The 19,801-nt window shown below is 38.9% G+C and overlaps 1 protein-coding gene across 1 annotated transcript in view; it reads right to left on the reverse strand.

Annotated features, from left to right (window-relative positions):
• Positions 1–3,801: 3,801 nt before the first annotated feature.
• Positions 3,802–19,801, reverse strand: part of kek6 (kekkon 6) — a 43,138-nt gene continuing 27,138 nt past the window's right edge. Inside the window, exons 2-3 of the mRNA XM_068301025.1 lie at positions 8,785–9,162; positions 3,802–8,680 (exon numbers count right to left, since the gene is read on the reverse strand). Of these exons, the coding sequence (XP_068157126.1) occupies positions 6,093–8,680; positions 8,785–8,797 (2,601 nt within the window). The 5' untranslated portion in view covers positions 8,798–9,162 and the 3' untranslated portion in view covers positions 3,802–6,092. The remainder of the gene's footprint in view (positions 8,681–8,784; positions 9,163–19,801) is intronic.

Below are 19,801 nucleotides of genomic sequence, written 5' to 3' on the forward strand. Positions count from 1 at the left end.
TCTTTTTTGTTTATGTTTTTGTTTCGCTTTACACGAGCCTTGTACAAAGTTTCGGTTCTTTTTTCTGCCTTTGTTTTTGTGTGTGTGTGTGTGTATATTTTTGGCGAGAGTGTTCCTCGGGGAGCAATTCGGTTAATATTTCGAACATAAATTTACAAAGGAACCACTTTAATCAATGGGCCAGGGTCAGGTAGGATGCTAGGTAGGCATGTGGGGTATTGGTAGGGGGAGCTCGGAAAAACGTTGTTCGTTATACACACATACATACATATGTACATACATATATGGAGTGCAATGTACTTAACTTACACAGGGAGTTGTGATTATTGATTTGCAATGAGAAAACAATGCCCGTGCATTGAGAATTGGAGAATTTCATAGGGATTTACGAAGAGGTAGGCATAAATTTCTATGGAGCTTCCCCCCTTAGTATTTGTTCTCTGCGTGCAAGAACGAAAATCAAAGAAAATGACCAACAAAAATAAAAGGATGAAAAATCCCATTGAATTTCATTTTGCAAAAAAAAAAGGATCGCGGGGGGTCTCGCCATGGACAACATGCATAATCGTAATCGTTTTCATGGACTTGGAAAATTTATAGAATGCTTTTGCCGGCACCTGAGTCACTGAGCCACTCCACTCCGAACTTACCAGTAATTGAGACTTTGCCAAAAATGGCAGGCAAGGATATAAAATGAGTGCACATATTGCCAGGACGAGACTGAGAAAGCGAGAGAGAGGGAGAGAGGTCGAGGGACAAAGAGCAAGGGTCGTTGTGTGGTAGAAACAAGAGCAATAACTGTTTGGCAAACAGATTTATATTTTCTAACAAAACTCCATTATACAGGAGCGGATTAACCTCCAAGTTATGATGGCCACAATGAATTGGTAATATTGTCGTATTTAATCTACCAACTGACACCCACTTTCATTAATTTAACTAATCCATCTCTGACCTTTTGGTCAGAACGAGACTACCCACTGTGCTCCATGTACATTAAGTACATGTTTTCAATGCAGTAGGTAGGTTTCCATTCTACTGATGTCTGACCACACACACACACACACACACACACACACATATACAGATAGAGAAATGTTGGCATGGGCCGCTTGGGCGCAGTGCATCATTTTTGCATTAGAACAAAAATTTTGTAGCAAGGGCCATGAAAACTGTAAATAACCGGAATGGAGAATTGTAAGACCTTCAGTTGGATGCCATCCCATGCTGGTATCAACTCCTACGCCGACCGCAAATTATGCTTGTCAAAAATGAATGCTGCACCCATACGGTTGTAGGAAAAACGTTCCTGGGCGTGCCTGGCCAAGAAAAAAACGAAAAAAGAAAGAAAAGTAAAAACTAACAAGAGTTGGTGAGTTGCTGTGGCAGATGAAAGAGTACGAGAGTGGAGCATACGAGAATGGCAAAGGCTACAACACGACACGACTTGCAATCGCAATGGTTTTTGCGGTTGGCGTACCAATCTCTTAGGGCAAACTACATTCAACTGCAGCTAACATTGCTTGGATTGGTGATGGGTTTGAGTGTTAGATGGGTATTGGGTTAGGCTGTGCTACAGGATGCTGCCACAGGATGCTCCTAACGCAGATGCTAAAAGAACTTTTGACTAAATGTCTGCCTGTGTGTGTGTGTGTGTGTGTTTGAGTGCATTAAGATGAAAATGTTATTACGATTGCTGCCTCCGCCTCAGTCATTTGCTGTCATTATTGCAAACATCAATGCAGAAACGGAGATTAGGCGCGGAAATGCAGCAAATGTTAGTTTTGGGTTTTTGGTATGGGAGAAAGTATCGGAAATTTGATATGCCAAAAACCGTTTTGAGGACGAAGGGCAATCAACAAGTGATAGTCGTTGCAGTAGCAGTCAAAAATTTTCACTTTAACTGGCAAATTATGCAGATTTGCCAAGAGAACGAGAATATTGAGGAAGTTTGCTTTTTTTTTCGACCCATCCCACCCCACCAACTATTCATGCTGGGGGAATGAATGCTCACAGGAAGGGAAATTGATTTGGATTGCAGAGAGCAAAAAGTTTGCCATAATGGAAATGTCAGCAGGGGGTGGGACACACACACACAAGGCAGGAGAGTGTGAGAGAGAGAGTGCGAGGCATCGTCAGGACAACTATTGACTTAAATATTAAACATACGCCGCGTGGAACGCCAAAAAATTTATACAAAATGAAATTTCTTGCTTGATTTTTCTGATTTTATTCAATTTATTCATAATTCTCTTTTGTGTTCTTTATTAGGTATTATTAGTATTAGTTTTATTATTAATATTTATATTATTTCATCTATTATTTAATATATATGTATATCTATATATATTTCATGGTTTTGTTTGCTTTGTATGTATGTAGGTATGTATGTATGTATATTTAGTTATAGTGTGTAATAAAGCTTGACAATCTATTAATGCTATTACGTTTTCCGCTTTGGCTTTGGCTATATTGTTTATATAATGCCATTGTTTGCAATTCGATTTGTGTTTGTTCTCTGTCTGTGACTTTATGTGGGTATATACGTAAGTGTCTGTGTGTGTGTGTGTGTGTGTTTGGGTGGAAATTTGGGGGGCGTTTCATATGTATAGAATTTTTGTCGACTAATTTTTGCAGTTTCAATGAAATTTGAGTTAAAATACATACATAATATATATTTGCTTATTTTGTTGCTGTTGGCTTCTCATTTTTGTGTTTTGTTTTGCTTTTGCCTTGGTTTGGTTTCATTTCATTGCATTTCGTGAGGTTTTTATACAAAAAGTGTTTACTATGCTTCAGTTTAATTTATTTATTTTTCTGCATACACACACACACACACATGCAAACACACATGCACATCCATAAAAAGTTAATTTTACTGGCTTGTCCTCTGCATTGCATTTGCCTATCCCTGCCTCTGCCCTACTCTTCCCACTCACAATTGCAGTTTGTCTGCTTTGCTTTTAGGTTTTGCCCGTTTTTCCATTTCCATTCACATTGAGTAATTAAAATTATAGTTACATTTTCCATCATGCCTTCGTTTCATTGCTAAAGCGATTTGGAAAATGCTCTGTCTCTCACATACAAATACTTTCTGTATATGTAAATACATACATATCTACATATGTGTTGGTGGCTAAAAGCATACTTGGAATTTTACTCACACACACCCACATTCGCACACACTCGCACACAGTAGTTACATGGCCAGAGTTTAGTTCTCATTTACACTTGTCTTTAGCTCTTGGCGGTTTCAATGTCTGCATTTGTGTTATTTTTAATTTTAATTAGTTTAAAACGATTTTAAATGAATAAAATATTGCATTTCGTCTGCGGTTGCTGCGTGTTCTTTTTGTTCCGTATTTTGTTTTTTTGTATTATTTGTTGCGAGTATTTTCTATTGTTTTCACTCAGTTAATTAAAATTAACCATTTTCTATTTGTATTATGTACAATTAAAAATATTCTCAAATAAATTGGATATGGGTAGGTTAAATACATTCATAGATAAAACACAAAAATCAATACACACACTATAAATTTTAAATTTAAAAACAAAAATAATGCGCTATCAAAAATTAAGTACGCATTAACTATTTATAACCTAAAATTTTGCATTATTTCACTATATCAAAAAACAAAAATGTGAAAACAAAAACATTCTATTCAACATTGATATACTCGTTACTCTAAAGAAAAGAAAAATTATATTTTTATAAAGTTTTCTTCTGAAAAATTTCAAAATTTGGCAAATTTGTTATTAAATAAAATTGTTCTTTTTTTGTTAAAAAAGTTTCTCCCCTTGTTTAGTTTGTTGATATATAAACAATAAGGTAGCATAAAATGACTTTTCTTTTATTTTTCAAGACCTAAGAGAAATTCTAAATTATTTCCTAGCCCATTGCATAAATTAAGGGGCAGGGCCTTGATCTGCCTATGGTTGCAGCTAAAGATATTGGAATTTCTGGTCAGTATTATTCGGAAAAGTTTTTGGTATTCCATTAGACCCTAATATAAAGCCAAGCTATCACCAATGCTCTAAACATTTGATCCCTATGTTTGTATGTATTAGTAAGAATATCTACATGAATGTATTGGGACCTTCAGTTTAGTTTGTTTTTAAATACATAGCTGAAATAAAATCGGGAAACTTGTAAAACAAATTGCTATTTGAAATGTTTCTGAACTGAATCTAAAGAAGTAAGCAAGTTCGCATATAAACTAAAGCATATCTAAATCATTTAGAAATTATAATAAATTTATTGAATTTAATTTGCTTTTGCTTCTTATGTGATCGTTTATTTGGTTTATATTTCTATAGATTATAGTTGGAACAAAAGTAACGAGTATTTCATGTGAAACAAATAACAAAAAGAAAACCTAATCATTTGTGAAATGTAAAAATATTTGCACAACTTGTATACATATATTTAGATAGTAATTCAATGTATCTCACATAGAAAATTTAATTATGCATAAAGTGTTTTTTATGTGAATTTTAGAAAGTCTCTTACATATGTACATATACATATGTGTGTTTGACTGAGTGAGTGTGTGTGTGTGTGTGTATGTAAGTGTGGATGTGAACACGAATTTGTTGCTGTTGTTGTTTTTGCCAGAATGTTTATGCAAATGTCTTAAATTTGTTATTTATATTGACTTTAGAACTTACAATTACAATTTTCAAGCTCGAATTTGAAACATTCTACATACACAAAAAAATTTGGTTGGTTTTTTTTTTTTTTTTTTTTGTAAATTATATTATGCATCATTATTACATTTGATATAATAGTATACATATTTATGTTTATATAGTACATACGATTTGTTGTTGTTGCTGTTATTATATCAAATTTTAAGCCAATTTTTGCTGTCAGTTTCTTGGATTGGTCGACTTTTGTTTGGTTTTTTTTTGTGGTGCAATGGAATTAGAGACTCAGGCGAAGGGAGGGCAGAATGAAATGCAATTAACTAAATTAATACAATTTATGTTTTGTTGTTGTTGTCTACTGTTTTTAACTAGAGTTAAGTGAGCCAGAGAGATGGAGGAGCAATATTTTCTATATCTGTTCGCATTGATCTATGAATTAGACTAATAATAATTCTAAATTTCTTTTAGTTCATCTAAAAAAGAGAAGGTATTATGGCATATGAGTTAAATATTTTGATTTTTCTCTAACAATGGGCTAAAAAGGAAACAAACAATCAGGTCTAACATTTAAAATAGTTTTCATTTGTTTTGCTTTTAAAAAACGAACGATATATATTTGTTTGTGATTTTGTTTTTGGCACGTTTTCAGTTTGCATTTTGCTATTTTGATATTGAGATTTTTTGTCTTTTTTGATTTTAAAATTTCCTTATACTAATGAGTTTTAGTTTTTTGGAATGCCGTGGGGAGTGGGGGGATGGTTTAGGTGGGAAAGGAAGTAGGATTAAAAATGGAGGAGACATTTACATATTTACACAAAAGGAACTACTAGAAATTGTACATGTTGAACATCGATGATTAACTATATCTATATCTATTTATATGTTGATGTATTTATAGATCGTTCGTAGAGAGTATGGCTAAGATTATAAATATATATATACTTAATAGATGTCTGCATGCTTTATGTAGGTAGTTAATATATGTACATATATATTCTAATCATTCGATCCTTTGCACTCTACCATTAATCCTTTTTATGTTGAGGGTATATATAATCTAGTTTAGTCCTTTGTACACCTTAGGGAGATCAGTTTTTGGTCGCTATGCATATATCATAATGTACAGATTCAAGTGAGTTTAAAAATTTGTGTATACGGAATTCTAGCCAGGAATGAAGAGACTTTGATTTATGATATATGAAAGTGCTATGCCTATGAGTGTATATATGTATGTATGTATATAATAATCGGAGAGTGATTTTATTTTATTATTTTGATTCTGCTTAAATTGCTCTTAGATCCAAGATTTATGGCCTGCGGCAGTCAATAGATTGCGAGTCACTGTGTGTGTGTGTTTGAGAGTCCTCTCAGGTAATAAGGATATGCCCCACATATCACACACAATTGATCTATTGATCTATTTACACACGCGTGCCATAATACTAGAGAGAGACAAATTCACCGTTACCCTTATCCCCCTGTCCACCCGTTACCGATACCTCTGTTGGCTGTTGCTGCTGCTGCTGCTGTTGCTGATGATGATGAGAGTCCTTCTCTGAAATGGAATTCGTTGGCAATTCGTCGGATTCGTTGAAGAGTGTTTCATTTTCATAGCGTTCATCTTCGTGCAGCGAGAGACTCGAGTTACCCAAGCCACCGCTGGCTGTGATGCGACGTCCCATATTATCGTATTTGGGATAGGCCGAGCTATCGCCGCCGGATGACTTGTTGCCCAATGGTCGCAGTGGTGTCACCTCAATGGGCGGTGTCTGGCAGGCGGAAGGGGGTGGTGCATTGTTAATGCAACTGACACAATTCGCCGCCGATACGACTGTGGGCACTGCCGTTGTGGCTATCTGTGGATGATGACACTGGACCACAGCGGTCACAGCTGGCGGTGGTGGAGGCGGTGGCAATTGTTCCATTGGATTGCTGTGATAGCTGTTTGTAGCCTGTAGGCCTTGATAGGCGGAAGTGTCTAGATTGTAGGTAACGATCTCATCGTGCGGATAGAGACCAGCTGTGGCCCCCTGTTGTTGTTGTTGCTGTTGTTGTTGTTGCTGCTGCTGCATCGAATTGTCCTTCTTGAGTATGCCACGGCGGGTCGTGTGTCTGGGCAAAGTGGCAAATTGACCCTCGGGTATTGTCATTGCACCTGTATTGGCATCGACACTGGGTCCACTGCAATCCTGCAGACGTTTCGGTATATTCAGCAAATCGGGATACATATTGAGATCGGCCCCGTCCAGCATATCTTGCGTGACAGAGACGCGTATAAAAATGTTGCCACCAAAGGTGGGATTTGGCACAATGTTGGAGCAGAATTCTGGTGGCGGGGGAAATACGCCCACATTCAAGGGAAACTCCTCGGAGATTTGACCAGCATGTGGATGGCCGCCATGTGGATGACCAGCCATTGAAGTGGGCACACTAATTATACCACAAGTGGGATCCTTCACAGTCATCAATTGCTGTCGCATGTGTTGAGCTTGTCCAGGTGGTCCTTGTCCCGGATGCTGTTGTTGTTGCTGCTGTTGATGTTGCTGTTGCTGCTGCTGTTGCTGCTGTTGTTGCTGCTGCTGCTGTTGATGGGCCGCCACCAACATATTGCCAGCATGACGATGATTCTCAACGGAATGAATCTCAATTTGATTGTATCCCAAAGCAGACTCCACTTTGTTTATACTTATTGAATTGGGATTGTTGTCAATACCATAGCTATCGCCTCGATCATTGGTTGTTGTCGTTACACTCGAATCGAGTAATTTCTTCTCCTGGTCATTGAAACTGACACTGGACTTGACGCCAGCCTTCTGGGCATGTCGATGCTGTCGTGTGGTGCGTTTACACAGGCAAACCACAAACGAGATGGCAATCAAAAGGAAGACAGTACCGAAAATGCCCATAATGAGGCCAAAGTACCAGAATGTCTCCGGAGTCTTGACCAGCACATGTTGGACAATCTCACTCAGATAAATGCTTATATTCTGCGTCATGGAACCAATGGTATTCGATGCTGTGCATGCATAGGTGCCTGCATCCAGGCTAGTTACATTAAACACTGTAAGATTGCTCCACAGCTTGTCGGAGGCAATACTTTCCGTGTCGAAGAGCACATTATCATTGTCCAATATCTTGCCATTCAATTCCCACGAAACCTCGGGCAAGGGATCACCATAGACGAGGCAACTGAATGTGGTATTGCTGCCAATATCAATGTTCTGGACCTCCTCATTATTGAAGATCTCCACACGGGGCGGACAACCGAAGAGCTCATCATCCACACTGTCCCAGGTGCGATCCTTTTGCGCCGGCGGACCCTTGCACACCAGACTCACTGAACTCAGGCGACTGCTCACATACCAGCTACGAAATTTTCTCAATTTACAATTGCATTGCCAGGGATTCTCCTCCAGTGATAGAGTCTTTAGATTGGCCATATGCTGGAATACATACTCGCTGAGGCTTTCTAGTAGATTGTTCTTTAGGTTAAGGAACTCTAGCAAATTAAGATTGGCCAACGACATGGGATCAATGTACGAGATTAGACAATCGTGCATGTCCAGCGTACGTAAATGTGGCAGAATGGGGAACTGATAGGCAGCCAAACGCTTCAGCGGATTACCATTCAAATAGAGTATGCGCAAACGATCATTGCCCATAAAGGTATCCTTGTCGATCATCTCCAATTTATTATCCGATAGATCAATCTCCACCAAGATTTTTAGATTTCGAAATGTCTCCTTGTGTATGTACTGTATCTCGGATTTCTTTAAGTAAATGCGTTGCAAATTGAGTAGCCCCAGGGCGGAGAACTCTTCGCGATTCAGATTTGGTATGTGATTGTCATTGAGCACCAAAACCTGCAGCTCAGTGCTCAATGTGCTTGGAATACTACTTAGCTGTAGGGAGCTACAGATTGCCGACTTTTTGCCATTAGTCCATTTGCAAGTGCAGTTCGATGCGCAACTTAAGGACCAATCATCGGCCTGGGTTGACCCCAGCAGAAGTAAGATTAAACAGCCCCAACCTGCAAGAGAGAAGAGAGGGGGTGGAAAACAAAAGATGTTTTTTGTGTGAGGTGTGTATTGGTGTGTGTGTCTGTTTTTTTTGTTTTTTGTCTTCGGGACTCACCTGACAGCCACATGATAGAAGTATCGCCTCTTCACAATGCTACCGAAGCTCCAGGCCGTCTCTCTCTTTGTCTGTCTCTCTCTCTCCCTCCTTCTCTCACTGACTCACTCTCTGTGTTGTCAATTGAATGAACTTCTTAAATGGCTTTAGCTGATTCGGACTCGGATTCGATTGCCATGTTTCACATCATGTGTGGCAAAAAAGGTTTCCATTACTCCGCATTACTCAGCACTTTGAGCTACTTTTTAGTTAAGTTGAAATTTTTTTTTGTTTTGATTTTTCATTTCTTCTCTTCTTTTCTCTTTTTTGGCACAATTCTTTTATCGATTCTGTTGCACATAAAAAGTTTATCCTTTGCGTTTTCTTAAATGCTTTAATCTGAAAGAAAAGAAGAAAAAAATTGAAGATAAATCAAAGAATCAGTCTTAGTGCGGGAACAATAGGCAGCACATTGACGACAAGGGATGAACACAGAGGGGACAGAAGTAGTAGGCATTTACTTGCTCTATTTGTAATCTCTATTTACAGTGTTTGTTGTACTTTTCAATGGCATACCAATAGCAGCCCAAAGCCCATGGCTAAAACCTCAAATGCTGGTTGTGGTCTATAGGTAATGCCGTCGCTGCCGCTGCTGCTGCTGCTGGCCTTAAAAATTGCCTTTCAACAACACTCTGCAATTTGCTGGACAGCACAACAATGAATACTAAGCTACCCCTCCGCCCATCTCACTCTATCCCATCTTAGTCCACACTTTACCCAATGTTCCTGCTGCTACCTCTGCTGGACCATCAGCATGGGCTTCAGCATCGGCATCGGCATCGACATCGACATTGGCAGCTTTACAAAATCACCATCAATGGCCCGTCGAATGCTTTCTTTTGCTTTGTGCTTCGGAAAATAAAAAAAACAAGCTAAACAAAAAAAATAAACTAACAAAAATGTGAATGAAGATGTAGATGGAAATCGGTATTGATATACTTTTTTATCAGGAGCGGATTGCTGATTAACCACAGAAAATTAACAACTTGAGATTGATATCTTTTGAGATTAGAAATCTCAATTTTGAATGTTTGTTTATCTTTGTAATATACGACTTATCTTAAACTAAAACCTTAAATTCCAAGTTGTTGATTAATACAAAAGTCAAAAAGGCATGGAACTTCAATTAGATTGATTGTCTAAATAGTAAATTAATAGTTTGTTTCCTTCTTTATCTTCTCTTGCAAAGCAGAGATAAAGAGATAAAGAGAGAAGGAGGTAACAGACCTGTAAGCATTTGTATGCCCTTTGTAAATCGTCCTCTCTCTCTTTTCTTTTCTCTGTTGTTTAGGTAATTAGAAGAGCCAAGAAATTTCAACGTCAGCATCAACCGCCTGCTATTACATATACAGACACAAATACAAACACACACACACACACTCACAAAGAGCTGCAGACATATACAAAGGCAGACAATGAAAATGTAAAAAAACTCAAAAGGTTCATTTGTCAATTTGCCATTTGAATTTGTATTTGAAAATTCACTTGGCCGCTTTTGCGCTTTGTCCTGTCCCTTTCTGGCTGTCTGTCTGTTTGCCTGTTTGCCTGTTCGCTGGACCCCATCCTCTCTATCTCTGCACTCCATTCTCCTCCCTCGACCCAAATCCACTGCCAGCCTCAATTTGTTGTCTTCACTTTTAGATGGCGAAGGGTTTTTTTTTTGGGGGGGAGGGGCATTGGTGTTGGCGCTTTGGCAATGCGGATAATATTTCCTGTGTCAGTGCAGCAGTTGGCAGCACAGTTGCAATCGTCTCCATCTCCATCTTCATCTCCATTGCCCCCTCAGTCTCCATCTCCATGTCCGTCTCTGTATCCAAATCCATTTCCATTTCCAACGTCGACAGTTTTATTTTTGCTGCTTTATGAACACACTCAGAACCTCAGCAGCACTCACAGGTTCCTTGATATTCATAAATGTGGAACAGTGGGCCAAAATAAAAAAAAAAAAATAACCAAAACTGAATAAAGAACGAAAGCTAATTCAATGGCCAATTGCCAAAATGCTTGGCCAGAAGAGAAGAATGAGAACCACAACCAAAAAAGAAGTACACATATTCGGGGTAGAATATTAAAAAAATATTATGGCCACCGAAAACTGGTTCAGCCGCAGGCATCGTAAACAAAATCAATTAACTCATGTGTCACATACAAGTTCTGTTCCAGAGATGGCCCAAAATGATGAAGCTGAGGAATGATGCTACAGTTTCTGGGTTATGCCAGTAATTGAACAAATATATATAAACGTGAGTGTGTGTTTTTTTTTCCAGTCTTTTGATAATTGTTAATGTCAAATATTAGAGGCAGATGGACACAGAAATATAGATTCAAAAATTGGCTGGCAGATAAATAGACATAGATAGACAGTGAGATAGACAGAGATAAACGGAGCCAGGGAAGGGAAAAAAAGCCTGCAATTTGCGGGCTGAGTGCATTTGTTAAATCACTTTGAATGGCTACATTCGATAAATATTGCAATTATAACAACCAAAAAAGGAGAGCACATGAAGCAATTCCAGGTGCAATAGACCATAAATGTGCTGAAAATCAACATTACGGTTAATGAAAATCCATGAATTCCAATTGGTAGTCGGTTTTATATAGCAGTCTAAACAAGTATGTGTATTATGTGGCCTAATCTAATGTGTGTGTGTGTGTGTGTGTGTGTGTTCTTTGCAACAATTCGTTTTAATGTTTCCGCAGAAAAAAGTTTCAAATTTCTATTACGTATACGCAATGTTGTACTTTATATACAAATAAAGTTTAGCATACATTTTGGGGCTCCATATCCAGAGAGTAGAAGAGCCAACAAAATTTAATATGAATCATTTATGGCTTTTAAACTCAGAAGCATTGCCAAATTGCCACCTTCACCTGGCTTATATGCAGATCCTTTCAAGCGCAATTAAGAAGCTGTTGAAATGGTTTCGATAATATTAGGCAATAAATTAATTAATGATTTATTTAAATTAAATCATATCAACTAATATGTCTATGTGTGTGTGTGTGTGTGTGTCTTGAAGACATTGCTGAGAAAATGCTGAGGCCAAGTGGCTTGTTTGCAATTGAAACCTAAGAATATATAGCTTAAGGGTCTTAGTAACTGATGCATACCAAATAATGGTCAAACTGTTGAAATATAATTTGCTATTTTATGGTTAATTACATTAACATGGATAAATTGTTAAACAATTTGAACTGTCAGTTGCTATACAAAATCTACATAGTCCAGTAAATTAATACGTTTTTGTTTTATGTCATTTTTTTTTCTCTCTTTTTGAAGTTGTTGTTTTTGTTGTTGCTGTTGCTGTTGCTCTCCACACAATTCCATTTGACAATTCAAATTCAATTTCAATTTGTAGCTTGTGCAAAAGTTAACAAATGCCACGCCTCTGGCCCCAGACTGCTCATTTGGTAACTTCATCAAATGTAATTGTTGGAAAAACAAGCAAACAGAAATGGGAGGAATAAAAACGGGTGGGAGGAGGCAAAGGCAGAGACAGAGACGGTAAAAGCCTTGTCCAAGGCTAACAATTGGAGGCCATGACTCCATGCTGCATTACCAAATTAAAAACAAAAACTAAACTAAAACTTTTCCGTCTGAACTTTTCTGTTTTTCCCTCCCATTCGGCTTTGGCAACGTCCAACTCGCCGCTCTATGTTGCGTATGCAAATGTGTTTTCTCGTCGTCTTTTTTTTTTTTTTTTTTTTTGCCTTTTGCCTCTTTGCCGCCCCGCCCACACACTTGGCATTCATATTGTTGTAGTTGTTGCATAAGAACGTGCGAATGTGCGTGAAAATGCAAATGGCCATAGAAAAGTTATTTTTTTAAATTGAGCAAACATTAACAAAAGCGGCAAAAAGCAGGTTGCTCTTATCGCCAGTTGTCTTGGTCTTCATCTTCATCTTTGCCATACGCCATGGTTTGTTTGCCTGTTTGTTTTGCTTGTTAAGGCATTGGGCAAATCTTTCAAGGACATCCAGTCAAGTGTTAAGTGCAAATTTGTGCAGCAGCAGCCAAATCCGCACATAATCGGAAAATGTCACAGAAAAATAAAATTAATGACACTTGGGCTCCGCCTCGGGCCTCTAGATTAGATGACGCTGACGTTGACCGTGTTGGAGTTTTATTGCTGTGCGGAAATGGTTTCATAAATACACAAAAACTTCACCCAAGGCACGAGACACCGCAAACCAAGTAGATGGACGAGATAGATAGAGAGACAGAAGACGACAGAAGATGGAGACAAAGTCTCTGTCAGTGTGCAGAGGCAATGCAATTATCCTGCAAGCAAAGTGCAAGCCAGCCATATTCTCTACTGTGTGTTGTGTATGTAACGAACGGGACACTTGCCGTAAAATGGCGCCCAAGCAAAAGCCCAAGGAAAGCGAAAGAGTGAGTGAGAAAGGGGAGAGGAGAGGGCAAAGGATGAATAGTGAGCCAGGACAGACGCTTAACGCTGACGACTGAGTGCCAGCAGTTGCTATTGTTATTGTATGCATACCCTTTTCACAGGATTCTCATTAGTTTCATGGCAATCCTGTCAAACCAAATGCAACTCAGACTGAGGGATTATCTATTCTAGAGACGAATATACCATTAGAAGTTTTCTCTTCCGCGCTAACTCCCTCTCTCTATCTCTCTCTGTCTCTTTTTCACTTAAGTGTGTTGTTAACTTTACTTTAGACCAGTGTTACCTATAATTGCATTTAAATGGTTTCACTATTAGAACATTTAAAACACAAGTTTTCCCACTACTCTCAATAGATACGACACTTATCGAATTGAGCATCTTGCAAAACTCAGGACTCTTGACTTTCTATGTTAGAAAAAACAATTTTATCCTTTTCTCACTAATAATTTTATTATAAAAACTTATTACAGAGAATTTGTCAAAGAGTTTCTAAGGATATCAGTTCTCTTACGGTTTCTCATTTACAATGACTATTAATGCCTTTTGAAATGATAAATAACTTTATATAATTGTTCAATCACATTGTGTGATTGACAAACTTATTGTTTAGGTGTTTTTTTGCGTAAGGGTATTGAAATTTCATTATGATTATTGTAAAGGCAAGGTTTGGTTTCCTGCCTCAATGTTGTCACTGTTGTTGTGACTGTTGTTGACTGTCAGAGTTTACAATTGTTTGCCATATAGTATAGTGTAGTGGTGTTGTCCTGGCTCTGGTGCTGCTGCAGGTCCAGGTTCTGGTGGTTTTTGCAGGAAGAGGACACCAGCTGCACCTATAGCTACGTATGTATGTATGTATGGATAACCATAGTCTGCCATTCTGCACTTGGCAGCTTTACAACTGCAAAACCATTTTGAGTTTGAATTTGAGTTGAGGCTGCTGGTGCACAGCGGGTCCAGGCCCCAGACATCATCGTCGGCGACATCGGCGACATGACCTCAGCACGAGCACAGACACACGCTTTTCGGTGGGGCTGTGGTGGATGGTATTGGGGGAGATGTGCGTATTCAACAACACTGGGAGCCATCAGCATATTTGTGTAGAACCGCAAAAATACACAAAAGAAGATGCTGCCTGACGAGCACACAGAAGCATAAATATGTACAGACAGATAGACAGACATACATGTATATATGTATATGTATATGTATTTGTATATGCATAGTGGTTGGTGGCTTGTGTGCAACCCATGTCCAGGACCACGACCAGAACGAAGACCACGAGCAGCACCCGTACAGACAATTATAATCCAAACAAAGATGCAACAGAATGCCACCAGGCAGCAGCTATAGCAACAGCAACAGCAGCAGCAGCAGCAGGAAAAGGGAAGTCGACAAGAAGAAGAATAAGATGAACCCGGAGCAACACAGAGTTTCGATGTGGCTCTTGTTGTTGTTGCTATCCGGCAGATAAGCAAAAAGGAAGAAGCTGGCGATCTATTACGACTACCGCATACAAACAACCTTCATTGAGTGAAGTGTGTTAAGCAAACACCAGCATCCAGCCAGCCAGCCAGTCAGCCGGCCAGTCAGCTAGCTTGCTAGCAAGCATGCCTCCATCTGCAGCAACAACCAAAAAGGATGTTGACTTGCCTTTACGCTAAGGAACTGCAGTTATTCCGTTTGTACACTCATATATTCATTTACTTGATGCTGCCAGATGTTGCTATATCCATATATAAGCTCACACACACACACACATACACAAAGTGAGCCGGTCACCCCGAAAATTAGTTGCTCCCCACATTCATTTACTCTGTCCTTCTCGGTCTTCTGGCAAAAACTAGTTGGTTTCACCCAACCCTCAACCCCAACCACAGCGGAGAGTGTGGTGCAGCAGGCCTCTGAATGCGGCCAAAGCAATGCGGAAGAATATTAAGCGGTTTTTAAGCGCTTGCATATTAAAAAGGAAACCCAGTAAGATACATAGAATGGAAGAGAGACACAAAACAGGCAGAGACAGAGAGAGCGAAAGAGGAAAAGATATAAAGAAAGCATAAGCAAAAATTCAAAACCCGTCTACAGCAGGGCCGTTTCGAGGGTTTTGTCTTTAAAGTGGACTAATTGCAGCACTAAATATGGCAGGATCCTAAAAAGAACGAAGTATCAGTTGTGCCAAGAATATCACTCGAGAAAAATTGCATACAGCATACTTCTAGGCACTGCAGAATTCCAGCTGTTAAAATTCAAATAGTATGAAATGAAAGAAATAACAAAGAAAACAAACTAGATATGTCAAGAAACATCAAAAAAACAATCAACTATGTATATGATAGTGTGACAAAAACAAGCAAAAGTTCGAGAACCGTAAAGTAAGAGTAATTAGTATTTAGTTGAGGCGCAATTGTCACCCTAAACCGACCCTGATCGGCAGCTTGCCGTCGCTTTCATCCACTTGGATCATTTGGCAATGTGCAAATTACCTACAAAATGGTCGGGAAGGTGGGTGAAGATAACAATTCAGTATATATCACGGTGGGGCGTGATGGGGGCGTTTTGTGAGTGCAGGGGAGTGGAGGGCTCAAGCCGAGGCCAAATGATTGTGTGCAAACTTTCTCAAACATTTTTATTTAACTTTTTATTTCTGTTTTTATGCCGCTTTGGATCCCTACTAATATGTCCATTGGGTGCGCTGGTTTGGAATTGGTTTTTCCTGCTCCCTTGGCCCACAAAAAAAAAAAAAACAGGGAAAAAACGTACCCTTTTACCTTTTGTTTTTCCGTTGTCTTTATATGTCGAGGTATGGGTGTTTGTGTGTGTGTCCTTCTCTCTCTCTCTTTTGTGTGCGTGTGTGTGTGTGTGTTGTCATTAACTCACCCACAATTTAGGGATAAAGGGTTGCGAATAGAGGATTTAGGGGCAGATACTTTAATGAGTCACAAAATGGTTTTATATATCAAACGTTTTGAAAATCCATTCGCTGATGGCAAATGAATGGCATAAAATAATTAACAGAGAAACAAAAACCCGATGACAAAAGGAAATGGAGATTGCACACACTGGACAAGGGGGACAGGGGAATGGATTCTCAATTTTATACTAAATTACCTGTTTAATTGGAATTAAATTTTCTTTATTTTTTATTTTGTTGTTGTTCTTGTAACTTTAACTGTAAACCATTTGTCTGCTGGTAACTTTTATGAAACTTATCTAATTGGCAGTTGCTCATTTCAAACGATTCCTTCTTTCATATTTTTTTTTTGAGGGCTTCAACAACTTGAGTTAATTAGCAAGCCGAGCCAAAGAAATTTCTAACCCAATTAATGGCATAGAGAACAAAAATTATTATACGAATGAGAAATATAAACTTTGGCAATTCCCTTTCCCATCTCCCTCCCGCCTTCGCACACCAAAAAAAAAACTTTCTTGTAATTTTCATAATCACAAAAAAAAAGCATTTAAAATTCAGTTCTCAATAAGCCAAAATCTCTGACAAAGTGAGAAGAAAATCCAAACTACAAACAACCAAATGCAATGGCTAAAGACTATTTGCCATCATAATTCTCTCACTCAGCAACAACTACAACTACCTGGGACTTGATCTGGCAATTAGGATTCAACAAATTGCAATTTGTAGTTGGCCTAAAAACTTTTGCCCAGTTAAAGTTGCAAGAAGCAGAAGAAGGCAAGAAATTTTGTAAGCATTTCTTGAAAATTGAGCTTATAAATACGCACAAGGTAATCTGAGCTGACAGATGGAAAAAGGCTGAGGCTGAGGCTGAGGCTAAGAGGGAAGAACCAAAATGAAAGGCAAAGTCTTGGCACCCCAAAAACATCTGCCTCATGTGACGGGCAAACATCTTGGCTGTGCATTTTTCATGTGCACGCTTTTATGGGCCTGCAAAATAAATTAGCAGAAGGCTGTAAATATGATGAACTGTTGCCGTAGTTGTCGTTGTTGTCCTTCGGTACTTTAACAACGTTTCGTTGTTGTCCTTTCTTGTTGCTGTTGTTGTTGTCCCCTTGGACCCAGTTTCGCATGAGCGACAAACTTGCGCAAAACTTTGTTGGTAGCCAGCGGCGCGCATTTTCATCAGTTGAAGCTGAAAAGCTGAGAAAAGAACAGAACAGAAAACGCCATCCAGCACTTGGTCGTCTCTGTTTCTCTTTGCCTATGGGTTCCCAGCCCTCACCTCCACCACCAAACACCAGGCTCTTCCTTCGCCCGTCGTGTCTTGTCGTGTCCACCTTTTTTCTACTATACCAGTTGCCTTAGTTTAGTTTGATTCAGTTAGTAGTTTTAAGAGTTAAGTAGTTTTGAAAAGTTTTATGAATTATTAAGAGGATTTTCGAGTTTTACGCTAGCCTTTCATTTTCGCTTTCAGCTTTCAGCAGGCTCTCTTTCTGCCTCTCTCACACTCTCTAGGGTTCTCATCCACATCCTTATCCCCATCCTGATCCTCATCCTCCATTATAGTTGTATACCCTATACGCTATACAATTCTGTCAGCTTTTTGTGCTCACTCTCATCAGCAGTTTCCGCCGGCCATTGCCCGAAAAAGCTGTCGAAATGTTTTGCAGCTTTTTTAATTTTTTATGTTGAATATTTCCACGCAGTGGTTAACTATTTTCCTGCTGCTGCTCTTCCTCCTCCTCCTCCTACCACTTCCCTTGTCGGCGATGGCAATAATGATAATGATGACAATGATGATGATGTTGGTAGGGCAAACATTGGGTGGCTGCTACCCAAATGGGAAGGATGCCGGAAAAATGAAACCCTTTGCATTTTGGTGGTCCAAAAATTAAATACATTTTATTGTCAATAAAATTATAAATGCAAATTATAATTTTCTACTACCGTTTGGACGCTGGGCGCGCACAGCAATTAGCAACTACCCAGCGGCAAACTGGACTCATTCAACCATGGGCGGGTAACGACCCTAAACAGAATGATATGTGCCATGTGCTCGTCAACTGAAATGACTTTTAAATTTCCCTAAAATGAGTCTGACAATCTCTTTATGGAATAGTTATGTTTAGATCTTGGACCAAAGCATTGCTAGACTTAAGATTTGTAGTTTATTGTTTATTAAGTTTTGGTTTAAGTTCCATTTTATTGCTTAGGCATTTTACTAATTGTTTTGGAGCGACGTTTTGTATCATCGTTAACCACACTGTCACTTCCATTGTATGTTTTGTTTCCCTCTTTATTAATTATGCTTGTCTACACCCATGGTAACGTTAAGCGACAGGCATTGCTAAGACCTGGCAATGTTTTGTCAGAGCGAGATAATGTTTCGAAAATCTGCTAAACCAAAAATTTTCTGTGACTGGCACTGATTGTGACGTCAATGGCAAATTAAAACTTAAACATGTAGCACAGTTAACAGGCAAATGGAACAGGAGGAGATGAGGAAATGGAAGTGAAGGTGGACGTGGACGTGGAGGTGGAGTTGGAGATGATGTTGGTGATGGTGATGGTGTTGATGGGTCTCGCTTTTCTCGTCGTTCATGTTGTCCCATTTTTGTGGCTGAGCTAAGTGGAATGAGACTGGTTATGGTTGTTGGCGTAAAGTTGGTAAGGCTAGAGATAGGTGGTGAGCTTGTTGGCATGTTAATTCACTTTGCAAATTGTTGCGACGCCTTTTTTTTTGCCTTTTTGTGGTGGTTAGAGCAGGTGGGGCGCGGTGGGTGGCACGTTAATTTTGTCTAGGTGAAAAAGCAATGGGGAAACTTTGTTGATTTGCTAAGTGAAACTTCGATTACGCGCCACATAGACACACAAACACACACCATCACACACACACACTTTTACCAACAAATACACACGATTTTTGGTGATTCCAATTTTTGGCTGAATTTTTTTCCTTTTTCGGCCAATTTCAGTACTTTTTTGGGCTTGTTTCTGGCACTTTGTACCGTTAGTTTGGGGCCAAACGTTAGTTAAAGTCGTTTCTACTCTTGAATAGCGGCGAAATGGCATAGATCTATGAAACGTTTGTTTATTTTTTTCATTTCGTTTCGTTTTGCTGCTTTTTTTTATGTGCATTTTTACCAAGTGAAATTTGTTATGCTCTATTTCTTTGCAAAGCAATTACCGACCCATATATACATATCCCAGACAAAAAAACCAAAAAAAAAAGGCAAAGGGGATCCAAATGCGAGCAGAGAGCCTACGCCAGAGAGGTGAAAGGATGGACCATGGAGAAGGAGGAGTAGGAGTAGGTGGTCAGAGGTGTATAAATGGAATCATACGTGAATGTGAAAATGGAATGAGTGTCGAAAGTGAATGTGCCTCTAAATGAATCGTACTTATCACGTAGTTGCCTGCGGTTCAACTACAGTAAAACCTAATCAATGACGATCGCCAATCTATAAATGGACTATGCGTCCTTTTCCAAGATGTACAACTTTGTAAGATTGAATTATTTTACTAGCTAAACTAACAAATCAATATGCTAAGATCCCTTAAAAGATATTAAACCAATTTTTTGTTTTCTTTTTAAATGCAATTTGTAAAATGGATCTAGGTTACATAGATAAAAGAGGAAAACCAAACTAAAGAGAGA

This window comes from Drosophila tropicalis, unplaced genomic scaffold (genome assembly GCF_018151085.1).
Source record: "Drosophila tropicalis isolate 14030-0801.00 unplaced genomic scaffold, ASM1815108v1 contig_878, whole genome shotgun sequence".
Taxonomy (NCBI): Eukaryota; Metazoa; Arthropoda; class Insecta; order Diptera; family Drosophilidae; genus Drosophila; species Drosophila tropicalis.